Source organism: Stenella coeruleoalba (assembly GCF_951394435.1).
Source record: "Stenella coeruleoalba genome assembly, chromosome: 12".
Taxonomy (NCBI): Eukaryota; Metazoa; Chordata; class Mammalia; order Artiodactyla; family Delphinidae; genus Stenella; species Stenella coeruleoalba.
Genome location: NC_137158.1, coordinates 9,230,367 through 9,255,638, shown reverse-complemented (window position 1 = coordinate 9,255,638; position 25,272 = coordinate 9,230,367). Strand labels below are relative to the sequence as shown.

Below are 25,272 nucleotides of genomic sequence, written 5' to 3'. Positions count from 1 at the left end.
TCGTGCCCCGGTCCAGGAAGATCCCACATGCCACGGAGCGGCTGGGCCCGTGAGCCATGGCCGCTGAGCCTGCGCGTCCGGAGCCTGTGCTCCGCAACGGGAGAGGCCCCAACAGTGAGAGGCCCTCGTACCGCAAAAAAGAAAAAAAAAAAATTAAAAAAAAAAATCTATGCTCAGGGTTGGATTGTATTAATAAAGTTCAACCGTCTGCAGTTCTTAGTTCTTCAAAAACCCTAATACTAACCACATCACTGATGAGGGAGGCACAGTGTCTGGAGGGGCAGGTCGCTTCTTCCTAGGTACTGAAGGATGTTTAGTACCTGTCATGGCCAGCAGACCCCACCAAGAGAGAGCTGGAGAAGAGCACCCCCTTCGGCGGGCCCGGAAGTAAGGTGGGGTAAGTCCTTACTGGTTCAGCAGGCACCCTAACCTGGGCTGGGTCTGCTTCAGCATTCCGGCTGCACAAAAGCTATTACTGACATTTGACACTTAACGATTTTTGAGATTCCCAGAGTGCACAGACCAATGTCATATAGATATTCCTTTAAATAGTGACAGTAAAAAATAACTTGGAACATTCATGGGATATATAGTGATTTTGCTAATAATGTCGGTTAGAAATTGCTATATACTATTCCCTGAATGCTGACGAGAACAGAAGTCAAGGGCATCAAAATACCAGAGGAACATCAAATAAGGAAGTGTACAAGGAAGAAGAGTGGGACCACGAACCTAGGTCTGAGGCCTCTGTCTGTGAAGCCAGAGGAAAGTCAGAATGGATTTGAAAGAGGTAACACTAAAATGTCATCTCCTGGCTCTAAACTAACTTAGGCAGAAATAGGATTTTGTAATATGAGGGGATGTAAGACACAAATATGGACTGGTTCATATCTTACGGGAATTCTTGAACTAGTGTATATTTTTTTTAAACATAAATGTGACTATAAGTAAGAAGAAAATACAACTTTAGAAATGTATTTGAACAAAAAGATTTTTTATAAATCCACGCACAGCCTAGGTCTCTCAAAAACAGTGCTCTGAGAATATGAGGCTGGGTTGTTTTCTAATTTGTGAAAGTTACCAAGAGCCCCCAAAATTATTAGTGAAAATAGGTTGGTCTAGGTGGTCTATACAAACAACCCACCAGGGGGCTGGGTTTAAAGCTTGGTGCTAATTTCAAAAGATGCCCAAGATAATTTCTAGCTGTTACAAACAAATGAGGGACATTCACCATTACAGCTGTGTTATAATCAGAAATGAAAAAATGCTTAACATTCTCTACAGAATATTCTAAATATAGGAACAATGACAGCTCATTTGTCTATTTGATTAAACAGTTTTTACCTTTTATAACATTATCCCTACTCAATTCTTTCTGCCAGATTGTTAGATTTAAAAACAAATAAAACCATTTAGAAAACAAGATCTGGTTTCTCTGATTTTGGAGAAATTGGAGAGAAAGGACCCTACCTGGGAGAGGTTCCATGGGGGCTGCTGAGCTGGCGGCAGGCCAAACTTACTCTGGGCTGCACCCGCGTGTCCCACCATCCCTCCTGGGGGGCCGACCACACTCTGCGGAAGTGGCATCACCCCAGTCTGTGCGTTTCCCATGAAGCCGTTGGGCAGGGGCACGCCCACCATCACGCCCGCGCTCGGCCCCATCACGCTTCCCGCAAGGCCAGGAGCTGCAGGCACAGGCCCGCCCATGGACGGGAAGCCTTGAAATGCGGCCGGTGCTTGTGAGGGAAACGGTATATTTGTGGGTCCCATAAACACACCTGCAGCAGAAGAACCGAGCAGAGAAAACAAACGAAGAGAACAGGGTTACCGCATAGCGCTGCACTCGCCTCTGTCAGCACAGAAACAGGAGCCCGTCTTGCTGAACTACCCACGGCAAAGGCTTTCCTTCTGGTCTGGCTCCTGTTGCTCAGAGCAGCTCACACCTGCACCCTCAGGGCTGGTTACTTCCAGGAAGCAGACAAATCAGTGAGGAGCCTGAGCAAATTTAACTAGGGTAAATAAATCCTGTGCAACAGCTACATAAAACATCCATTGTGAAGACCAAACTATATAGCATGAGACTGTGTTTCTGCTGATTTGCACCACTGGTCTCTCACTACCAAGTAAACAAGTCAGAGTGGACTGTCGCTGGCTTTAATGGAAGCAGCTGAGACGTCATATAATTTCAGCTCTTATGTGAAATGCAGCCCATTATTTTAGAGGAAATGACAGATTAAAACTGTGTAAACATAAATCTTTACCGTGCTAGTATTTCTTTTTGATATATTAAAAAAAAAACCTCAAAGCTTTTTTTGATCTCATGTGATATTTCAGACTTACTGTTTACGTGCAGAAAGAATACCATACTGTACAGAGTTATAAACTTCAGGCAAATCAAATTTAAATAATTCTTCAAAGATAATCCCTGTCCTATAAGGCTTGTGAAACATTAAGTGACGTGCGACCAGCTTGTTAATCCTAAATGAATAAAGTTTTGTGCATTCTAATCCTAATGCTTCTTTCATTTCAGTTTTGTAGTTGTGTAAACCGCAACAACAAAAGCACTCACTACACAGAAAAAACAAGGAAGAAATGTAATTGACATTACATAAGCACAAAGAATACACTTCTAGTGATGTCACTGCAATTCACGGAAAGCAGATTTCAAATGCATTACCAGGAGCACTCTGCTGCTGGGTGGTCCCCGTGCCATACAGAGACAAGATGGAGTCTTTGGAGAGCTGTTTCTTGGCCACCTCTTCTGACTTAGTAGTTTGCTCAGTGAATAGATCCAGATCCCCAGATGTCACTGCAGACAGAGCGGCAACTGCTGGTACAGAGGACGTCCCCTGAGACAGATACCAAAACAAGCTGTCGAATTCTGCATAATAAAACACAGCTCATCCATTCCTTGAAATCCAAATGAAGTTATGAAATTAGAAACTAAACAACTGTAGAAGGTAACATGGTGACACTAAAGGGAATCGCTGACAAAGCCCATGCAAAACCTACATGCAGGATAGAGGAACATTTCCTATTTTGAATCTGTTAATGTAAAAGGAGTAGATAGAACCTCTCTGATGCTGAGTTCTGCCCACCACATCCTGACCACAGTGGCTTCAACAACAGGCATGTGGTGCCGCTTAAGGACCAGCATTCCTGGGAGATGTTCGCACATCTCCTGATTGTTCGCACAATCACTGCTGCCAAGAACTGGCATCCCTTGGAGTGAAGAACATTTCTACAACTACAGCAGACTGCAGGAGGGTCCTGCAATGGCTGATTTTGTCTTCTTTGGGGGGGGGGAAAAGTTTTGATTTTCAAAAGCAACATCATGATATTTTTATGAACCGAATCTAATCCGTTTTTACCGCAACATTAGAATGCTTCCAGTCTACCCAGATATGAGGTCCAGCAAAACTGCGACCACTGCACTCTCCCCTACACCTTGCATTCCGCTTGTAGACAGGGGTAAGAACACGAATACAAATGAGCATGTGGATATTGTAATACAAAACAAAAAATTTCACTTCATCTCCTGTATCTTGCACACAGATAGTATTACACAGTCACAACTGACACCTCACTTTAATGATCTCTGCGGTCACTAAATATTCAATCACATTTGCGTATAGGGAATTGACTTAGATATGAAGAGTTTCAGAGAAGTCTATGAAGACTAGTAAAAACTGGATAAGAGTCTTCTCAAACTATAGAATGAGGTGAGCAGCAAGTAGAGTTAAATCATAGTGTGCATGATCTGGCTTGAATTTTTAAAAAATCAAACATTTAATGCCTTGGCTAAAAAACCTTTCAATAAATTAGCCTCCAAGCATTATGCTCACAAACGAACTTAAGCAGAACAATATTTTGAATCTATTATGACATCAAGCAAGAATTTTAAGACAGGAAAAAAAGCCACATAATTTTGCAAAAGATCTGAAATGTGTAAGAAACCGGACATGATGGAATTCAAATACAACAGTAGGCTTGAATCAAATATATCTGACGTAGCAATGAAGCAGAAGGCAGAGGCCGAGAGCGTGGGCCCTGCAGCGAGCCTGCAGGCTCGCCCCAGTGCCCTCGGACCTGCCACTCCGCCTTCCCTCTGGGCCCAGGGAGGAGCTGCCTTACCGCCACGCCCCACGGCCACAGGGAGTGCTTGGCAGACGCCAGCATTGGCTGTTAGTGTTGCTAGGTGACAAAGCAGCCACACCTCACTAAATGATCCTCCAGCACGTTTAGTTTCTGTTCAGTCTAAAAACCTGCTCAAAACCCTGGGGTCTGTTCCCTGAGGAGGACACAGACGTGTGAGAAAACCTGAAGTGCTTGGGAAAGCTACTATTATTCCACCTCAGGCTAGAGCAGCCCCGTGCTCCAGACGCGTGTGTTTCTTCCAATGAACGCCTGCCTCCACAGGGACACAGTCTAAGCACAGCCACGCCAGGCAGCATGGCTAGCAGGTGCTCGAACGGCCATTTACGGGGCGGGTGATGGGGGCGCCCCACGTGCCGGCAGGACCACTCCAAGGTAAAAGGAGAGCCACTGCTGCCGGTACGCGCGCACTTTCCGGAGGCCGCAGGATCCCCAGGCAAAGGCTCTGGCCGTCTGGGATCCGGGGCCAAACCGACGACAGGCCACAGCACCTGTGTGAGTCTAGATGCTGTGGGGATGTGGATATTATGGACAGAACAGGAAAGGGAGGGCTTCTACGTGTCACCCTGGGGGACACTGGAACGACACCCTTCAACCCCCAGTACACGCGTCCTCGCGGGTCAGCTGAGCGTTCCCAGCCCCTCAGGGAAGACTGCACAGCCAGACAGGAAAGCAGACGGTCACATCAATCCAGCTCACATTCATGTGAGGGGAAATCTCCAACCAGAATTTGCACCACACTCAGAAAATCAGGACTGAAAGAAGCAGGGTTCAGAGTAATTCCTAGTGAGGTCCAATTCAATTTCACAGCATAAAAAGCCACCAAATCAGTAAACTATGTACAATGTGTGTGTGTAAAATGTGTGCTTTCACCCACCTTCTCTCTCCCTCCCCCAGTTTTCAAAGACATTATTTTGACAAAATGTCTGGATTAGAGTCTTTACATGTAGTTTGGAGGGAAGATAATTCTGTTCACCAAATTATTTTAGAGGGCTCCATAAAACTGACACCATTTTGGTCCAAAAACATTCAGAAAAAGAATGAGGTGTGATTTTGAAGACCTGCCCTGTCTCCTCTCAGGTACAGAGGCCCAGCACGAAGGCCAGGGCGGCCCTGGGGGCACGAGGAGGAGCTGCACGCACACTGAGGGGGGCTGAGGTCCGCACTGTCCGGCTCGCTGCTCTCCCTGCACAGAACCCACGGGGCCTCGGCTGGCCTGGGGTCTAACGCGCAAGCAGCTGCAGAGCGGTTCCCGCCCCGCAGTGGAGTCTAAGGAAGGCGGGCCGGCCGAATGGCCCGCTAGAACGCTAGACCAAAAGAAGCTGCTTTGCATGCTCGGACTGTCAAGTATCCCAAATACTTCTTTCCACACCCAAAATGTTAGCGTGAGACTTCTTCTTTTACTACCACACGCATACCCACGGCTGCACACATTCACAAGGTAATTAATGTTAACTGAAACGATAATAGCAATACTTAGTTCCTCTTTTTACGTGTTGGGGGAAGGAGAAGAGGCAAAGCCATAAAATACATTTTAAACATATAATTTTATTTTTCAATTATACCTCAATAAAGCTAAAAAAATATTTGAAATATTTAACAACAAAAAAAAGATGTGACCGACAAGGGATTAATCTCCAAAATATACAAACAGCTCATGCAGCTCAATATCAAAAAAACCAAACAACCCAATCCAAAAATGGGCAGAAGACCTAAATAGACATTTCTCCAAAGACATACAGATGGCTAAAAAGCACATGAAAAGATGCTCAACATCTCTAATTATTAGAGAAATGCAAATCAAAACTACAATGAGGTACCACCTCACACTGGTCAAAATGGCCATCATCATAAAAATCTACAAACAATAAATGCTGGAAAGGGTGTGGAGAAAAGGGAACCCTCTTGCACTGCTGGTGGGAATGTAAATTGGTGCAGCCACTATGGAGAACAGTATGGAGGTTCCCTAAAAAACTAAAAATAGAACTACCATATGACCCAGCAATCCCACTACTGGGCATATACCCAGAGAAAACCGTAATTCAAAAAGACACATGTACCCCAATGTTCATAGCAGCACTGTTTACAATAGCCAGGACATGGAAGCAACCTAAACGTCCATCAACAGAGGTATGAATAAAGAAGATGTGGTACGTATATACAATGGAATATTACTCAGCCATAAGAAGAATGAAACAATGCCATTTGCAGCAACATGGATGGACCTAGGGATTATCATACTGAGTGAAGTCAGAGAAAGACAAATATGATATGATATCACTTGTATGTGGAATCTAAAATACGACACAGGGACTTCCCTGGCATTCCAGTGGTTAAGACTCCTCGCTTCCACTGCAGGGGGCGGGGGGCACGGGTTTGATCCCTGTAAGGTCCCACACATGCTGCGTGGTGTGGCAATCAATCAATCAATCAATCAATAAAATACGACACAAATGAACTTACTTACAAAACAGAAATAGACTCACAGACATAGAAAACAAAGTTATGGTTACCAAAGGGGAAAGGGGGGGAGGGATAAATCAGTTTGGGATTAACATATACACACTACTATATATAAAACAGTTAACCAACAAGGACCTACTATATAGCACAGGAAACTGTACTCAATATTTTGTAATAACCTATAGGGGAAATGAATCTGAAAAAGAACATATATGTATAACAGAATCACTTTGCTGTACACCTGAACCTAACACAGCACTGTAAATCAACAAGACTTCAATTAAAAAAAAAAAAAATAAAGGCAAAAAAGAAATTCCATGTAAAGTTAAGAAGGCAAGTCAAAATTTCTTTACCACTGATACTTTTTAAAAATCTTTATCGTTAATATTACGTTCTAAATAATTTTTTAAAAAATCATTAAAATAAAAAAAGGCAGATTTTAAGGCTAAGAAATAACGTGTCTTCATAAAAAAGCATATGGGTACTGAGTTTGCTAGAATTTCTTGTTCTCAGTTTCCCTGCACCCGGAAGGAAACACTGTCCTGGGCTGGCCCGACAGAGCACAAGAAAAGAACTACGGGCTTCTAGTCCATGTTCACATGCCAAACAGTTCAAAACCCTCTGAAGTAAGTAACCTTGTGGACCGCAGGCAAGGCTGAAACAGTCCGAGTTTTCCCACTTACTCATTTTAAACACTGTTTGCCTAGAGCAAGAGTTAGCAAACTTTAGACAGTGACTCTTAGGCTTTGTGGGTCATAGAATATCTGCAGCAACTACTCAACTTGCTTTTGCAGTGTGAAAGCGGCCACAGACAGCATGTAAGTAAACGGAGTGGCTGTCTCCAATCACACTTTATTTGCAAAAACAAGCTGCAGGCTTAGTTAGCCAACTCCTGGCCTGAAGATCTAGAGGCTTTCAAGTAAGAAACAATTCAAAATTGAAACTTTCCAAAAAGAAAATACACAGTGTAAAACCATACTCTTAACACATACCTGAGCTGGTGGCAGGACAGTTGCAGGTAAGGGATTAGAAATCATCGGTCCAAAGATGTCCAGATCATCGTTCAAGGCCTGTCCCGTGGCTGTGTTCCCATTAGTCACTGGCACCTCGGCAGGGCCGTCTGAAAAGAACGTAGATTCTTGTCTTAAAAGATTCTAGAATCTCTTAAATTACTTGAAACATGGCTTTATTCTAAAAATATATGGTTAAAAGTTCAAAAAGTTAACAACAAAATGTATGCCCTCCTTCTACCCCAGGCTCTCTCCTCTCTCCCAAAGAAACCATTTCCAGTTTTGTTTGTTCTCAAAGAAATATTCTTTACCCACCAGTTTCTAAGTATATATGCAAACCCCTTTTTAACAAATGGTATTATACTATTGACATTATTCTGTGTCCTGATGCTTCCTTACATGTAAGGTACTGTTCTGAGTACTTTACATATATTAACTCATTTAATCCCATAACCTTATGAAACTGGCACTACTTTTTTTTTTTTTTTTTTGCAGTACACGGGCCTCTCCCGTTGCGGACACGCAGGCTCAGCGGCCATGGCTCACGGACCCAGCCGCTCCGCGGCATGTGGGATCTTCCCGGACCGGGGCACAAACCCGTGTCCCCTGCATCGGCAGGCGGACTCTCAGCCACTGCGCCACCAAGGAAGCCCTGGCACTACTTTTGTGGTCACTGGCTAAGCTGGGATACGATACCATGTTCCTACGAAGGCTACCTCTCCATAAATATGCATGTGTGTGTGTGCGCACACACGTGTGTGTGTGTGTGTGTGTGTGTGTGTGTGAGTGTTTCCAATATTACTTCATATCACGTTTACCTACCTTGGAAATAAATTTTAATGGTTTAAAATGTCTGGAATGTTAAATTTTAAAGTTACATAAGGAAAAAAACTGGACAGAAAGAAAACAAACATACACTATACACTGATTCCGTAGGAAGTATCCACAAAACACTGAAACAGACCCTTTCTGTACTCAAGCGCGGCCACCCTCAGTGTTGGGTGCATTGAGCCGCCGGGCAGCACCGACACCCCTGACGTCAGTCCAGAACTCACAAGTGTCGGGTGGGGGGCGGTGCAGAGAGCTTGCAAGCACGGGGTTTCAGGGAGCAGGACAGCTCACACAGCTCAGTGTTCCGTGGTCACGACCCAAGGAGCAGTTCAGAACATCACAATTCCAATCTCCGAGGACTTACATCCTAATCGAGCTCCCACTTTACAGCTTACAACCTCACTTGATCCCTCTGCTGAACCACACACTCCTCGAAGGCAAATGAGGCATCTTCTAAGACGTCTTCGACAAGGAGGGGGATGGACGTCTTGCACAGAGTAGATCCTTGGATACTGAACAGATTTAACGCAAGATCTACCTCGTACTAGGTATTTCTAACACAACCCACAGAAACTCACAGATTTCTTCTTTTTTTGAGGTGTAACTATAGAAATTAGTATCTTTTATTTCCCTGTTTAAGCTTCAGTGAAACAAATTATCATTAATTGCAATGAATAAATGGTCACAGTAAAATATTCTTTACTACTTAATTTATAAAAGTGTGTGTGAAACCCATGAAAGGTTAGTTTGGAAGAAACCAACTGCAAATATTTTTCAATAATTTTCCATGATATCACATTATCAGAGCCATAAAAAATATATACTCAGCACATATGTTTATGCGTTACACATGTTATATCTCTATAAGCACTACGGACAATTTAAAGGTGAAGCAATAAAACAATGTGTAGATTATTACTAATTTATAATATACAGAATTTTAAGCTAACACACAACCATGACATAAAAGAATTCAAATATGACTCATACATGAAAGTAATTTTTTCCGTTTCTAACTCATTCAAAGCGGCAACATTCATTCTGAAGTTAGACTTCTTTCAGGTGCTATTTTATGTTTTCCAGCCCATTCCACATTCCATTTACCTGATGTGTAGTACCTCAGGTAATATGAACCAGAAATAAAATATTTTAGAAGGACAGGGTATTCTAGATTAAAAACACAACTAAAGAAACATCTCTGTGCCATCCACAACTCAGTAAAGAAACTCAAATAACACTGCCATGTGAGTCAGTGGTGCTTGAACCCCTAAGCTACAGAGCTGAGGACAGGGGAGCAACCTCATCAAACAGACATGTTCATTCTATCACATGAACATGGAAGCACTTTATTAGCAGAAAATATGACTGTATTTCATGCAACTTAAACTCGCAAACAGAAGCACATGTCCTCCAAAATAAACCACAACCAAGAGGAACAAAAGTAAAAATGAGCATAAGTAACTATTTCCAGTTTTTCAGTTAAAACTTTTTGCTGTTTCAAGTAATAGCAAACACTAACAATTAGGATAAATTTATATTAAAAAAAACTTTAAACATGAGAAAATGCTATCATTAACTTATTATTATTACCACTATTATTATTTTTGGTGAATTGGGGAAAAAGGTATCAATCTATTTTTTGCCCCAGGACATGTCAATTGGCTTGTACAACATCAGTGAGCTCAGGATGCGCTGTGTGAGAACCAAGAGGCTCAGCGACTACAGGCAAATAATGTTTGCATTACTTTAGAAACTGAACATGTTTCAGAAATTTTAAGTCTGTTCAAAGTAGTACAGTCTTTTAAGTCTGTTCGAAGTCCTCCAGTCTTCTCCCCACACAGTCCCCTAATATGACGGATTGAAACTCCCATCAATTCTCCTTGTTACTAAAAAAGCTAAGCATTCACAGAATTGTCGAAGAACAAATCCTTAACTTACATGAAAACATCTCGCCCTTGCAAAATCAGTACACAAATTCCCAACGAGTTTTCCCACTGGATTTCAGTGTCTGCTAAGTTGACTTACTACATTTGGCTTGCTAAAACACATTCTCTACCAAGGACTGTTTCAATTTGTTTCAAAACTTGTGTTTTTTATTTTCAGAATTTAAAAAGGACAGGGGAAGGCTAGTAATCATTACCATCACTATAAACATCACCTGCTTCCTGGACTTTCTAAAAGAACGTTTCCATGTTATCATTTCTGTTTCCATGGAGGATGAGAAGGCATCTCCTTCCATCACCCCCAGTTACAGAAACCGGGGCACAGAGAGATTCAAGACTCAATGTCGCTTCCCTAGTGAAGCAGCAAAACTTGTACTAGAACGAAGTCTTCTGAGCCCTGGACCAGTGTGTGCTCCTTTCTTTAAGCCACATTACACAAAAGTCATGTAGTTACAGCTGTAGATAAAGAAATCACTTAAAAGTCTGAACATTAAAAACCAACCCTTACATAGTTAATAATTATTAGTACAAAGTTAGAGAAGCAGCGGCATCAACAGTTCAGAACCCACTCCGCGCCAGCCTGTCTCCACACACACACACACACACACCACCGCCCCCATCCTCCGGCCAGGCCCGGCATCCTCAGGGTACAGTGAGGGGCCCGGCCGGTGCAGCCATGGAGGGGCACCTGGGCCGCACGGGCAGCCCCGTCACAACCACTGCAGCTCAACGCGGCCTCTCCATCAAGGGTTCACCAGCGGCACAGTCCTCGCTGATCAAACAGAAGCTCAGAGGCCACAAAAGCCATAGAATACTAAGATGTTAAAAGCAGTTTTTCAGATAAACATTTAAAAATTTAGAAAGAGTAAGTCTTATTCAAATTAAATGGTTTAAACAGTGTAAATGTTTACATTAGCACTGTAATGTAAGAAAAATAATTAAATCCACATGGGCTACATTTTGAGTGTACAGACACATGGGCACATGTGCACACACACCCAGACCAGTGGAAACCTCCCCCTCCAGGGGTTGGGGAGCCCAGGGCCAGGCCACGCAGCGCCTCCAGGACGGGAGTGGCCGTCTGTGCAGATAGCGCATCAGGACCTGCACGCACAGCACCTCCCCGTGCGCACAGGCTCCTTGCTCAGCTGCAGGGGTGGGGGGGGAGCAGGCCCCTTCATCAACATGCAGAAACAGTAGCCGGTGGACAGCAAACAGAATGGGAGCGCCAGAGTACAAGAACAGCCTGAGGCAAATGGCAGAAACTTAGCTGGAACACCACCAGAAAGAAGGATAATGAAGCACAAAGGACCCCTCGAAGAGGAAATGAGCAAACAAGAAATGAGGACAGTGCAGTGAAACAGGGAAGGAATTTCCATTTTAAAGGCAAGGCATCAAGCCTACAATTAGCTGCCTGCGGGCAACTATTTTCTTTCTAGTTACCTTAAGATTTCAGACTAATGTTTGATCTGAAAACGAGTTGGTAGACGACTGTTTTATACTGCACACATACCAGAAATTCACAAGAAAAGCTTAAACGTTTTGAGCCAAAGAAAGAAAGTTGTTAAAAATCAGTGCTACATCTCACACGAACAGAAGGCCTGCCCAGCGTGCAGTTACTGGCCTACTTCACATCATCACACTGGTAGATGCTTAGAAAGAAGGTAGCATTTCAAATATCACAACGTCATGAAGGCCATTTCTATCATCTAGAAACCTTCCATGTAGCTGTCGATTCTATTAATCGTAGCTATACCAGAACTCCCCTGACAGCAAAAATCCAAATGAGTAAAGGTAAACAAAGTACTTAAAACAATATTTAGTGTCTTCTTCTTGGCCCATTCCAAATGCTTTTGAATGATACCATGTATAAACTAAAAGGAAATAAGAATAGAACAGTTTGGATTTTTAATAACCCACTATTAATACTAACATTTTTAAGTTCTGTTGCCAGGTACTCTGATCAAGCTCTATATAAAGTGTCTCAGCTTAATGCCCCCATCACCTCCAGAGATTCTGACACAATAAGACGAGGATTTCAACAGAAATATGGTGGTACAGCTGGAAAACTCAACTGCTATATCCTTTTGAGCAGCCTTTCCTGGTTCCCCCAAAGAGAAGCAGTGCCCCTACCGCGTCCAAGGTTAAAACAGTTCCCGGGGCAGCTGCCCCACCTCCCGAGAAGAGGGCACAGAGAGTGGGGCTGGCCTCACCGCCCAGTCGGGGGCGCTGTCCTGGGCCCCAGCTCCCCGCTGAGCGCACGAGGCCCCGCCCCCGGCCCTGTGACCCCCGCGGCCCCGCCCCCGGGCCCCCTCAGCCTGCGCCCCACCCCCCCGCTGGCCAGGCAGCCTCCCAACTCGTCCCCCCAAATCCAGGGGCTGCAAAGCAGCAGCCTTCCCAGGTGCCTTAATATAAGTAATGTCATTTTTGGTTTTTGTCGGCGTGTGAACACACTGAGTGTGACGGGCACTCCCCACATGCTCACACTTGCACCACACTGACTGCCTAGGCCCTGTCCCCCCATCCTCTGTCAGAAAGAGGGTGCAGCTGTCTCCTCAATCAGCGTTGGCACAGAGCAAAAGCTCCACAAATACTGGTGAATTGAAATGCTTTCCAAACACAGATCACCAGAGGGTTTCTCGGGGACAGCAGAGCCGTGGGGAAAAACGACAGTCGGGGGCGGGTGATCCTGCTTCTGTTGGGAGAAGAAGGGAAATAACGACACTCATTCTGAAAAGAACCAGTGGTCTGGTTACAAACCCCTCTTGGTCTCTGCCCTCTGCACTCCCCCACATCTGGCCCTCGCTGAGCCTTCCTCCCGGGAAGCCTCCTCCTCTGAGTCCACGTTCTCCTGGAAGACCCTGCAGCCACTGCTGCCGGTACCCCTGCCGTCCCCCTTCCTGGTCTCACGGCCTCAGCGCCACACGACCCGCCACCTCGGTACCGCGACTGCATCCCAGCTGGAATCCCTACTCCAGGCCACCATGGCAGTGAGGCTGCAGTTCTCTCTCAATCAGAACCCTGTCCTCCAGCATCACTCTGTCCACAGCTGGGAGCATCGCTGCAGCCACAGCCACAGCCACAGCCACAGCCACACACACACACACACACACACACCCCCCACACACACACATCACACACCATACACACATACCACACACACCACACACACATACCACACCACACACATACCACACACACACACCACACCACACACACCATACACACATACCACACACACCACACACACATACACCACACACATAACACACACACACACCACACACATACCACACACACACACACACACACACACGACGGCCCACGCCTGGGTCGGCCTCCTCCCTACTCCCCTCTCCACAGCTCTGCTCCAAGCGCCATCACAGCCCTGACCCGTCGGTCATGCGAAGCTGTCTGCTCAACAAGAAGCAGACGGGCTTTAAATCACAAGATGCTCTACAAAGGGGAGGCGCGAGGAGCTCGTGTATCTGGGGGCTCGCTCGCCCTTCCCGGAGCCCACTCACGCTAAAGATGACCCCCAGGACACATGAGAGTTTGCCTGACGTCAGTTTGCACAGCATGAAAAATTCATCTGCTCCTCCTCTGACTAGCAGCAGCAAGAAAAGTAACCTCTGAGTGGAGGAAAATAAAATGCAAATTGTGAATCTTGGCACTGTGCCAGGTTTCACGCTGAATTTTCACAAACATCTCTCTTCCACAATCCCACTCTTCCCTGAGCAACAGTCCTCTGTCTTCTCATCTCCAGACTGCACGTGGATGCATCCCCACTTGTACTACTAGACACAAACGGAGATGTGCTCTCCCGTATTTACCAGAGTCCCGTGAACTTGGCTGGTGCTCAGTAAATATTAATGAATTCATCCTTTACTTGAATGTCAGAGGCATTAGCTGGTCATAATCTATTTGCACAAATGACAAAAAATCTCAAAGAGCAGCATGAGATTTTGTGTATTACTAATCTAGCGTAAGGCAGAGAGGAACATGGTAAGTAGTGGAAGTTATGTTTTTCATTATTGTTCTTGACTGACCGTGAACACTCAGCCTTGAGCACACCCTGGCTGCAATGAAAGGTGCCGAGTCTAATTCTTCACCTGTAACTAGTGAGGCGTCATCCTGAGAAGGAGCGAATCTGAAGTGGAAACAGCACCGATCAAAGAAAGAAGCCTGCTTCCATGAGATGCAGTGATGCTCTCCTTAACGGCAAAACTCCTTCTTCTTAAAACTTTGTATGTTTTCATGTTACTCAAAGAGCCCTTTTCATTTTCTACTCAAGAAACCATTTAAAGCCTTTTCCTTAATAAAAATGTTACTTGGAATTCCTTTATATTAAAACACACACTTGCCTTATGAAATGAAATAAACTCCCACGTGTGTTACCTTGTAAACTCAAGTCACATTCATTTGAAGCGTATTAAAATTTTCAAGCTTCAAACTGTTTTCAAAAGCTTAAAAAAAGATGGCTGAGAGTCAAGTGGAATTATTTATTTTTAATTTTTAGTTAACTTTTCTTACTGCTAAGTAGATGGCCTTTAGGCTTATCTACTGAAATGACTGAGTGGCCTTAACATTTGCTGTGAACCTCCTGCTCTGTTTACCCCTTCCTTTCCAAGCCCCTCCTGCCACAGGTCCCCGCAAGCTGGGGGACTTTGGGGCAGGGGGTGCCCTGTGGACGGGTACGACAGCGCTGAGAGGGGTCTGCAGTGCCGCCACCTCTCAGGGGACACACACACGGACCGAGAGTGTCTGAAACTGCTGAGAAGCGGTTTCAGAAGTAAACGTCGTAGAACTGATTGCTCTTTAAAAACTATATAAATATACAGCTTTCATATGTATATAAGATATATATCTCAAACACTTCTGTACCACTTTACAGCCTCAAGAGACAAGAACTCTGCAAGTATGAAGCCAGACTGTATAGGACAGGTCAGCTCTCTCTGCAGCCACCGCTCTCCCCGGCACCTCCCGCAGGAGCCCCGGGCACCCCCGCCCCCGACAAGTCCCCACAGAGACACGTGCTCCCCACTCTGTGCACAGTACTGTGCTGCCTATGTCACACTATCCATCGTTTACGCTCTGGCCAACAACCACGGACAGGCTCTTGCGTTCACTTCCTGGTGAAGACGCCAGAGCCCAGGGTACCGCCTCTAACTCCAGGGCTCCCCCGTGCCACGATGCTGCCAGCTGTCCCCTGGACAAATGGGCCTAATGTCTGTCTTATGTGACACAGTGTCAGCTGGCAGTCTCGGAATTTAATTTCCTATCAGAGCTCAACACAGTGTTAACAGTTAAGAACACGGGTCAGACTCTGTAATCTACCTATGGTGTGACTTTGGGCAACTTACTTAACCTCTCTGCGCCTCAGTTTCTTCATTTGTAAAATGAAAACAACGGTAGTTCACCGATTTCAGGGCTGTTGCAAAGATCCAACGAATAAATGTCTGTAAACACTCAAAACAGTGGCTGGCACTCGGCAGGCACTATCTCAGTGTTTCTTAAAGTAACAAGATGACAATTTAATTACTACTTGAGTCAAACATCTTGCTGCGGTTCATCTACGAGCCGAGACTGGACTGTGAAGTCAGGGAGAACCGGGTTTGAACCCAGTTCTGTCGTCCAGAAGCCGCGCCTTGGAAGCCAACTTCTGTCAGCTTCAGTGTCCTTGTCTATTTAAAAAAAAAAAAAAGTGGGGGGAAGAAGGAAAAGGGGCAAAGATGTGTGTGTGTACAGTATGCTCCCCGCTGAAGGGCCGTCGCAGGTTGACACGCACCTGGGCCAGGGGCTGCGCAGAGGCTTCCTGCCTGCAGAGCCGTCTCCACCGCAGAGGCCTCGCCCGCCCTGGAGAGAGGCCACGGGATGCAATTCTGGCCCGGCGGGTCCCTGAGAACTCTACTGGGGGACCTTCTGGGAGAAGTTTTCCCTCCTGAGAAAAGCAACTGCTGCACCGAAGTTTGGACGTGGTCCTGAGGCCGGGGGGCTGGGGCCTGAGCTTAGGGCCAGGGCTCCGAGGGGGACGGGACAGTGGGCAGGAAAGAGTAGCCCGGCTCCCGACCTCACCGCCCCCCGCGCCGCCCCCCAAACTGCTCGCCCGCTACGATTGTCAGACGCCACCCATCTCAGCCACGCTCAGACGCTCAGCCACCTGCAGTCACAAGGCGCCTCATCCACAGCCGTGTTCGCTCCTTCAACACCTGAGCGTCGCCTGCCTGCTTCCTGTGGCCGGCACGGTCCCCGGAGGCCCGTGAAGATGCCCTCCTGCTCTCGGCCCAGGTCTGGCTGGGCTGCGCCCTCGTCCCCGGGTTGCCGTGCTGGTTCTCCCACTGGCCCGCCTGTCGCCCTCGGCTGCCTCCCAGCCCGGACTCGGGGCCACGCGGGGAGCTGCCAGCAGCCGGGTCTCCCCCAGCGACGCGGGCCCCCACCTGCCTGCTCTCCCTCCACAGGTGTGATCACACAGAACTACCACCAATTCCCGAGACCTCCTTTTTGAAAGGGTAATAACAGTCTATAATCGTTTGCGGACCATACTCTTGGCAGCAGAAAAAATAAACATTTTTATTGGGTTTTAAGCCATAGCTGAAAAGCGTAACAGACTACAAAATTACTTCGGGCACTCACGCTAGACAGAGCGGCCCTTTTCCTCCCTCCCTGGAAAACAGGAGTGGCACACAACTACCCCAAGCCCCGGATCCGCCGAGTGTACAGCTCCGGGCCGCAGGAGGGTCCAGGGCTGGGCCGCGGCTGGCATTCTCTCAGTCCGCCCAGTCACTAGCTTGCTTCACTTGACAGCGTATGGCCTTTGAGAAACAGAAATCTCCCTGCAGGAGTTTTCTGCTTTAAAGGTAACTAGAGTGTTTTCTGTGGGTGTTTCATCCTTTAGTTTGTTTTCTGTCCAGAAAATCTTATAAAAACAAAAAAATTTAAGGAAAAAAAGTAATATATTCACCTCTCATTATATAAAACTGGAATACATATTACTAGATAATTAAGCTGGTCATTTACTAAAAACCACGTTTAACTAGCATTGTCAACCCACCTGAACTTGGCTACTGTGATAAGCTAATGCTTTTATTTCCTGAAACAGAGGCATGAAGCGAAGACTTTAAAACTTGCCCAAAGCTGTACTGTATGTTCCTTTGAGCTTTTCAATTAAGAAAAAACTGAAGAAGCCTCTATCTAAATACATCTCTATAGTTCAGTATGATTTTCATCACCAAGCTCACAGTCGATTCTCTGTGAGCTCTTTCGAGGTCCCCGAGTCACACCCGCCCCGTGCCCAATGGGCCTGCGGTCAAAGCCTCCTGAGCAGGGAGCAGGCGGCAGCGGTGCGCACACAGAACAGACACCCGCGGAGGGCTCCCCGCCTCTGGGGAGACTGAGCTGAAGCCTGCAGTTTACGATGCTGCTCAAGCCTTCCACTGAGAGCCGGTGCTCACCCCTGAAGACTCTAATCTCAGATGGGATCTTCTAGAAAAAGAAAGAAAGAAAAAAGCCTGGGGGATTATCCTAACCAACTGCTGAGCAGTCTGTCAGTTTTCATCATGTGAGGACAGACAGGAGCATACAGTGTAGGGGCGTGGCGAGCACAGGCCCTGGAAGCCAGTTTCAATTCTCTTCTCACACAGCGGGGGACACATTCTAGGCAAGCGGGTCTGTGTCTGGAGCATCCAGGGCTTGTTCATTCTGGGCCTCAGTCGAGAGGGGCCCTAAGATCTTGGTTATTTCCAAGATCAAAGGGCAGGTAATAACCAAGTCGATGACCCCACTTCTGATACCAGACAGTAAAGCACTGAATAAATAGTATTTCTACAAGCTTCCAACGTGAGTTAACACCCAAAGGCGAAGTCACCCTTGCAGGTACGATCGAGCACATCCTCAAGTCCAGCAGAGCTCAGCCTCAGTCACCACCCACACACTCGTGTACGCTTCGTGCCCATCACAGGGCACAGCTGAGTAAGGCCTGCAAAGCTAAAAACCTTTGGCCCTTTTCAGAAAAGAATTTGCTGACCCTTGCTGCTAGAAAGTATACAGACAGCATTTTATATTTGACCTTGGGATGGGGAGTAGATCTGGAAAAGTGAGCCGAAGAAAACAGGTTAAAAAAAAGACTTGCCAAAAGGCCGTTTAAAGGGAAGTTCGAATTTCTAAAACATGATCTTGACTCTCACACTATAGGAGTCCACTGAACGTGATCCTGAGCGCACAGTAACCCTGGGATCCTGGCCCGCCATGGCTGTGTAACTGAACTAACCCTGTGGGAATTTTCTCTGTATTTTCTGCAAATGTTTTCAGTTTACGCCTGTTCTGGTCTCATTCACATGGGGATATGCCATCTTTTCTGCACGACCATAAATCAGACTGCCAGGCACCTGCCCCTCCTCCCCACTGTGTCTCACTTTACAGGGGAAAACCAGAGCGCCACGCTCACCTTGGGCAGCAGAAAAACAGTCTGCTGCTCAAGGGCGGCAGCAACTATCGATCCGGTTTGGGAGTGCTGTTCTCTGAAAGTCTGGAAGTGCCTTTCAGGTTACTGAGAAGCAGCAGGAGGGAAGCGCTGCAATGTGCTCTGGGTAGGGCTCTCGGTCTCCTGCTGCTAACACTCCCTCAGCAAGACCCCCAATCCCTCTTTCTGACCCTAGCGCCCACCCTGCCACCTCTGGAGCTGTTCCAGCTCATGATCCAGAATCGCCCATCGCCCACAAAGCCCTCTCTATGCCCTTAATCTGCCGCTCCTTCCTGCCCTAAGCGGACCTCGGTTCTCCCCTAAGGACATGGGTTCCTGATGCTCTCCCCCGTCTAAAAAGACAGCAGCCTTCCCGATCACAGGCCCGTGAGTGAGAGAAGCGGAACCGCTGCCAGCGCGGCTGACTCTCCCAGACACTGACACCAGAAGAGGGGTGCTGCCGTCCCCAAACCCTAAAACCCAGGGACTCTGAGACTGGGTGGTGGAAGGCAGGGACACGCGGACAGGAGCTCGACAAACGGAGATACCGTGTGACAGTGAACGGCTGGAAGGCAGAGACGCCCGCGCTGACCCAAGCACTGAGAGCGAGAGGAACAAGCGTTTGCCGAGGTCAGGGGTCGAGCTCCAGGCTCGCAACTACGCAGCAGCACCGCGCCAAGGGCTGGGCACCTGAGACCAGTTCCGCCACCTGTCCCCCGGGCCCCAGCCCGTGCGGCTCCTGGGGACCACCTAGCAGGCCCGCCTGTCCCACAGGGTCACTCCCCAAGGGAAACACCCTACAACTTCCACCCAGCAGCAAACCCCACTGGCGCTCTCTCTCAAAGCAGGCCCAGAACTGGCTACTTCTCGCAGCTCCCGTGGCCACCACCCACTTCCACCTGTCTCACCAGCCTGCAGCCTCGCCTTGCTACGCTATTCTCAACAGGGTAGCCGTAAGGGCTCCTAAAAAACCCAAGTCGGATGAGGTACTTCTTTGCTTGAATCCTCCAATGCATTTCCAGGACACTCAGAGTAGCAGCCTTAGTCAGGTCCCAGGGTCACTCGCCAGCAGCCACGCCAGGGCCCTCCTTCTGGCCCTGCCCGCTCCCGGCGGGGATGCCCAGGGCCACTGCACCCGCCCTGGCCTCACCGCGCACGGCCAGGGAGCCCCAGCCTCCTCAGGTCTTCCCTCCGACGGTATCTCAGGGGGCCCCCAACACCCACCCCCTGAACCCTGCTTAAAATCACACCACTGCTTTCGTTCTCTTTTAGCTACAGCACTTAGCAAACATGACCATGACGTATCTTACTTAACTATCTCTTCACTGTTTCCCCAGACAGGGGTCAGGTACTTTCATCTGTCTTCCCTCACAGCTCTCTCCCCAGTGCCTACGACAGCGCCCAGACACACGGCAGACACTTCAGGAGGAGGTGCGAGGTCAGTGAGCGAGTCTGTAGGGTAAGGGCCAGGCCTGGCTCAGCTCTTATGTTTCTAAGTTATGGACCGATAACCAGGCACTCACGGCCGGGAAGGAAATGCTGCCGCCGAGACAAAGGCGCGTGGAGTCCTAGTAGGATCTTTCCGTACTGTGGCAGTAAGTCTTTTTTCTCATTTATAGCAAAGGAAATAAAATACAGAAATTATGAGAACTAGTATTCAACACAATTATATTTAGAGCCCCTGGACTAAGCCCTATTTTTATATTTCTGATATACCACTTATTTTCACCACCATAGAAGATGTTTATCTGTAGGGGGTATATCTGCATGATACACCAGTTTCCTAAGTAAGACAAAAACATTCAGTTGTAATTCTTAAGACAGAAAACAATTTTCTCAATAGAACAAAGATCAATTTTTAGAAAAGCAGTGTATGAAGGTCGACTCTACCTTCCAACTATCTTTCACTGTTTTCCTGTTATTAATCTTTCCCTAAACTAAAAGAAATTTCTAAATTAATTACTGCTGAAGGCTCAGATATTACTAAAAATAACCATTTATCAAGCTATTTTAAAAGGAAGAGGAGAAAAATGTAAAAAGAGCTGACAGTATTTGTAGATAAGGACAGTACAAGCACTCCTTGAATGGAAGTCTGTTTACTCACCAGGCAGACAACATCTATCTGTCGGCCATAAGAATAAATATGACATTAAAATGAGCACAGACATTCTTATTGTCATCAGACACATAAAATGAATCTAGCCACTAGATCTAGGTATAAAGCATGTTGCTTCAGCTAACCGAAATTAAAGTGTCCTTTAAAATAGCACATGTTATAATAAGGCTACACCGTAATTATTTTGCTAAGGGACCTCCCCTCCAACAAAACTAAATGAAGAGAAGGCGGGGTGGGGTGGGGGGAGAAAACATTTCAAATGCTGAGACGTCACAGTCCACCAAGCCTTTGAAGAGTACTTTGTTATCCTCTCTCCCCAAGGAACTCATTACTTGTATTTCCATGAAGGCACTGCTGACAGACACCAACTCCCTTATTAAAGATTTCCCTTTTGGTGGGAACTCAAAAATCTAATCATACCATTTTCAAATTCAATTAACAGGTATCTTTTGGCACACTGATGATAAAGCTATTATATTCGTTTCAAGTAAATGTTTCAATTGTTTTGTAACTCTAATTAATGATGACTTGTATTTTTTTACTACTTACCGAGTCCTAACAGATCAACAGTGGGCTCTGCAGCTTTTTTAGGGCTGGTACTTTTTTTAGGCTCCAATTGCTGATCTTCTTTCTTCTGCAGCTTTAAAGTAAATAATCAGATATATTATTTTTTTTCAGATAAACTGAACAAGACTTTTAAGCCCCAATTGGGCATAGTTTTGATAAAGTTAGTGTAATGTAGCCTATGAAGAAGCATAGTGTGATAAAGCGCACAGCATTCATTACCATAAACTTAAACACAATCATTGAACTTGAACTGATAAACCGGACACGAGGACCCCAAAACAGTGAATGTAGAAATTTAATCTCAATGCTTGTTCCTAAGCATTTAACTCCTTCACGTGAACATTCCACACTATTACAGTATTATAATAGTGTATTATACTTGCTCGCTGCTGCTGCCGGGCAGGCCCCGGGTCCTCGCGAGCAGAGCAGAGGCCACCGGCACTAATGGAACCTGATCTGATGTGCAGGCAGACCTCGTTTTACCGCTCTTCCCTTTACTGTGCTTCACAGATATCACGCTGCTTACAAACTGAAACTCTGTGGCGACCTGCGTGGAGCATTCTTCCAACAGCATTTGCTCACTTTGTGTTTCTGTGTCACATTTTGGCAATTCTCACAATATTTCAAACTTTTCGTATTTGCTACGGTGCTCTGTGATCAGTGATCTTTGATGTTACTCAGTAATTGTTATGGGGGAGCCACGAACCACACCCATATAAGACTGCAAACTTAATCAATAAACATTGTGTGTGTTCTGACTGCTCTACCCACCAGTGGTTCTCCATCTTCCTTCCTCACCTTGGACCTCCCTAGTCCCTGAAACACAATACAGAAATTAGGCCAATGAGTAACCCTACAGGGGTCTCCAAGTGTTCAAGAAAAGGAACAGTCGCATATCTCTCACTTTAAATCAAAAGCTAGAAATGATTAAGCTTAGCGAGGAAGCCACGTTAAAAGCCCAGACTGGCCACAAGTAGGCTTTCTGCACCAAACAGCCAAGTTGTGAATGCGGAACAAAAGTTCTTGAAGGAAGTTAAAATCGAATAGTCTTAGTCTGATGTGGAGAAAGTTTCAATGGTCTGGAGAGAAGATCAAACCAGCCACAACATTCCCTTAAGCCAAAGCCTAATCCAGAGCAAGGCTCTAACTCCCTTTAACTCCCTAAAGGCTGAGAGAAATGAGGAAGCTGCAGAAGCAAAGTCTGAAGCCAGCAGAGGCTGGTCCATGAGGCTGAAGGAAAGGAGCCGTCTCCATAACAACGAAGTGCAAGGGGAAGCAGCACGTGCTGATGCAGAAGCTGCAGCAAGTTATCCAGAAGATCTGGCTGAGATAATTCATGAAGGTGAACAGATTTTCAAGGTAGACGAAACAGCCTTCTATTGGAAGAAGATGCCATCTAGGACTTTCATAGCTGGAGAGGAGAAGTCACTGCCAGGCTGTGAAGCTTCAAAGGGCAGGCTGACTCTCCCATTAGGAGCTAATGCAGCTGGCGACTTTAGGTGGAAGCCGATGCTCATCTACCGTTCCAAAAATCCTAGGGCCCTTAAGAATTATCCTCAGTCTGTGCTGCCTGTGCTCTCTAAATGGAACAGAAAGCCTGCATGACAGCACATCTGTTTACAACATGGTTTACTGAATGTTTTAAGCCATGTACTGCTCAGAAAACAAGGTTCCTTTCAAAATGTGACTGCTCGTTGACAATGCACCTGGTCACCCCAGAGCTTGGGTGGAGACGGACAACGAGATTCATGTTGTTTTCACGCCTGGTAATATAACGTCTATTCTGCCGCCCGCGGATCAAGGAGTCACTTTGACTTTCAAGTTTTATTCTTTAAGAAATACATTTTTTAAGGAGACAGCTGCCACAGACAGTGATTCCTCTGATGGATCTGAGCAAAGTCATTTGAAAACCGGGAAAGGATTCATCATTCTAGATGCCATTAAGAACATTCGTGATTCATGGGAAGAGGTCCAAACATCAACATTAACAGGAGTTTGGAAGAAGTTGATTCCAACCCTCATGGATGACTTGGAGGGGGGTTTAAGACTTCATGGAGGAAGGAACTGCAGATGTGGTGAAAACAGCATGAGAACTAAAATTAGAAGTGGAGCCTGAAGATGCATGGTGTTGGACAAAAGGTTCACTCAGTTTTTTCTGTAAGATGTCTCTAGTAGCACTTAGTTGTCTTTAACTTCATTCGAAACAATTTTGTTAGCTTGTATGTGACAGCTGTCATATCAGCGTGCTTTTAAAACAAAGACATCAAAGATGTCAAATTCTAAATTATGCTTTATTATTTCAAGAGAGGTAAAAATGTAAATGAAACACAATAAAAGATTTGTGCAGTGTATGGAGAAGGTGCTGTGACTGATCCAACGTGTCAAAACTGGTTTGCGAAGTTTCGTGCTGGAGATTTCTCGCTAGACGATGCTCCATGGTCGGGTAGACCAGTTGAAGTTGATAGCGATCAAATTGAGACATTAATTGAGAACAATCAACGTTATACCACGCGGGAGATAGCCGACATACTCAAAATATCCAAATCAAGCACTGAAAATCATCTGCACCAGCTTGGTAATGTTCATCACTTTGACGTTTGGGTTCCATGTAAGTTAAGTGAAAAAAACCTTCATGACTGTATTTCCGCATGCCATTCCCTACTGAAACGTAATGAAAATGTTCCGATTTTAAAACAAACTGTGACCGGAGATGAAAAGTGGACACTGCACGACGATGTGGAACGGAAGAGATCGTGGGGCAAGGGAAATGAACCACCACCAACCACATCAAAGGTCAGTCTTCATCCAAAGACGGTGATGCTGTGTATATGGTGGGATTGGAAAGGAGTCCTCTATTACGAGCTCCTTCCGGAAAACCAAACGATTAATTCCAACAAGTACTGCTCCCAATTAGACCAACTGAAAGCAGCACTCGACAAAAAGCACCCAGATTTAGTCAACAGAAAATGCACAGTTTTCTATCAGGATAATACAAGACCACATATTTCTTTGATGACCAGGCAAAAACTGTTACAGCTTGGCTGGGAAGTTCTGATTCCACCGCGGTAGTCACCAGACATTGCACCTTTGGATTTCCAGTTATTTCGGTCTTTACAAAATTCTCTTAATGGAAAAAATTTCAATTCCCTGGAAGACTGTAAAAGGCATCTGGAACAGTCCTTTGCTCAAAAAGATAAAAAGTTTTGGGAAGATGGAATTAGGAAGTTGCCTGAAAAATGACAGAAGGTAGTGGGAAAAAGAGGTGACTATACTGTTCAATAAAGTCTTGGTGAAAATGAAAAATGTGCCCTTTATTTTTACTTAAAAACCGAAGGCACTTTTTGGCCAACCCAATAACTAAACTGCTGCAGTCTCAGGATAAAACTCTCACAGATGAGGAGTTGCTTCTTACGGACAAGCAAAGAAAAGTGTTTCTTGGGATGGAATCTACTCCTGGTGAGGATGCTGTGAAGATTGCTGGATGACAACAAAGGATTTAGAATATGACATGAACTTAGTTGATAAAGCAGCACAAGGGTCTGAGAGGAACAACTCCAATTTTGAAAAAATTCTACCGTGGGTAAAATGCTATCGAACAGCATCATATGCAACAGAGAAACCGTTCCTGAAAGGAAGCGTCAATCCACATGGCAAACATCATCACTGCCTCACTTTAAGAAACTGCTGCAGCCGCCCCACCTTCGGCAGCCAGCACCCTGATCTGCCAGC

General features: G+C 45.9%; 2 protein-coding genes across 4 annotated transcripts in view; one reads left to right on the top strand and one right to left on the bottom strand.

Annotated features, from left to right (window-relative positions):
- B3GAT2 (beta-1,3-glucuronyltransferase 2) overlaps positions 1–9,256 on the top strand; it is a 90,457-nt gene extending 81,201 nt beyond the window's left edge. Inside the window, exon 3 of the mRNA XM_079939985.1 lies at positions 8,124–9,256. Coding sequence (XP_079796111.1) covers positions 8,124–8,461 — 338 coding nt within the window. The 3' untranslated portion in view covers positions 8,462–9,256. The remainder of the gene's footprint in view (positions 1–8,123) is intronic.
- The window catches only part of SMAP1 (small ArfGAP 1), a 149,704-nt gene that overhangs the window by 2,257 nt on the left and 122,175 nt on the right, over positions 1–25,272 (bottom strand). For all 3 annotated transcript variants that reach the window (XM_079939982.1, XM_079939983.1, XM_079939984.1), the window contains 4 exons: positions 21,526–21,616; positions 7,611–7,738; positions 2,678–2,849; positions 1,471–1,778 (listed from right to left, as the gene is read on the bottom strand). In XM_079939982.1, the coding sequence (XP_079796108.1) occupies positions 1,471–1,778; positions 2,678–2,849; positions 7,611–7,738; positions 21,526–21,616 (699 nt within the window). The remainder of the gene's footprint in view (positions 1–1,470; positions 1,779–2,677; positions 2,850–7,610; positions 7,739–21,525; positions 21,617–25,272) is intronic.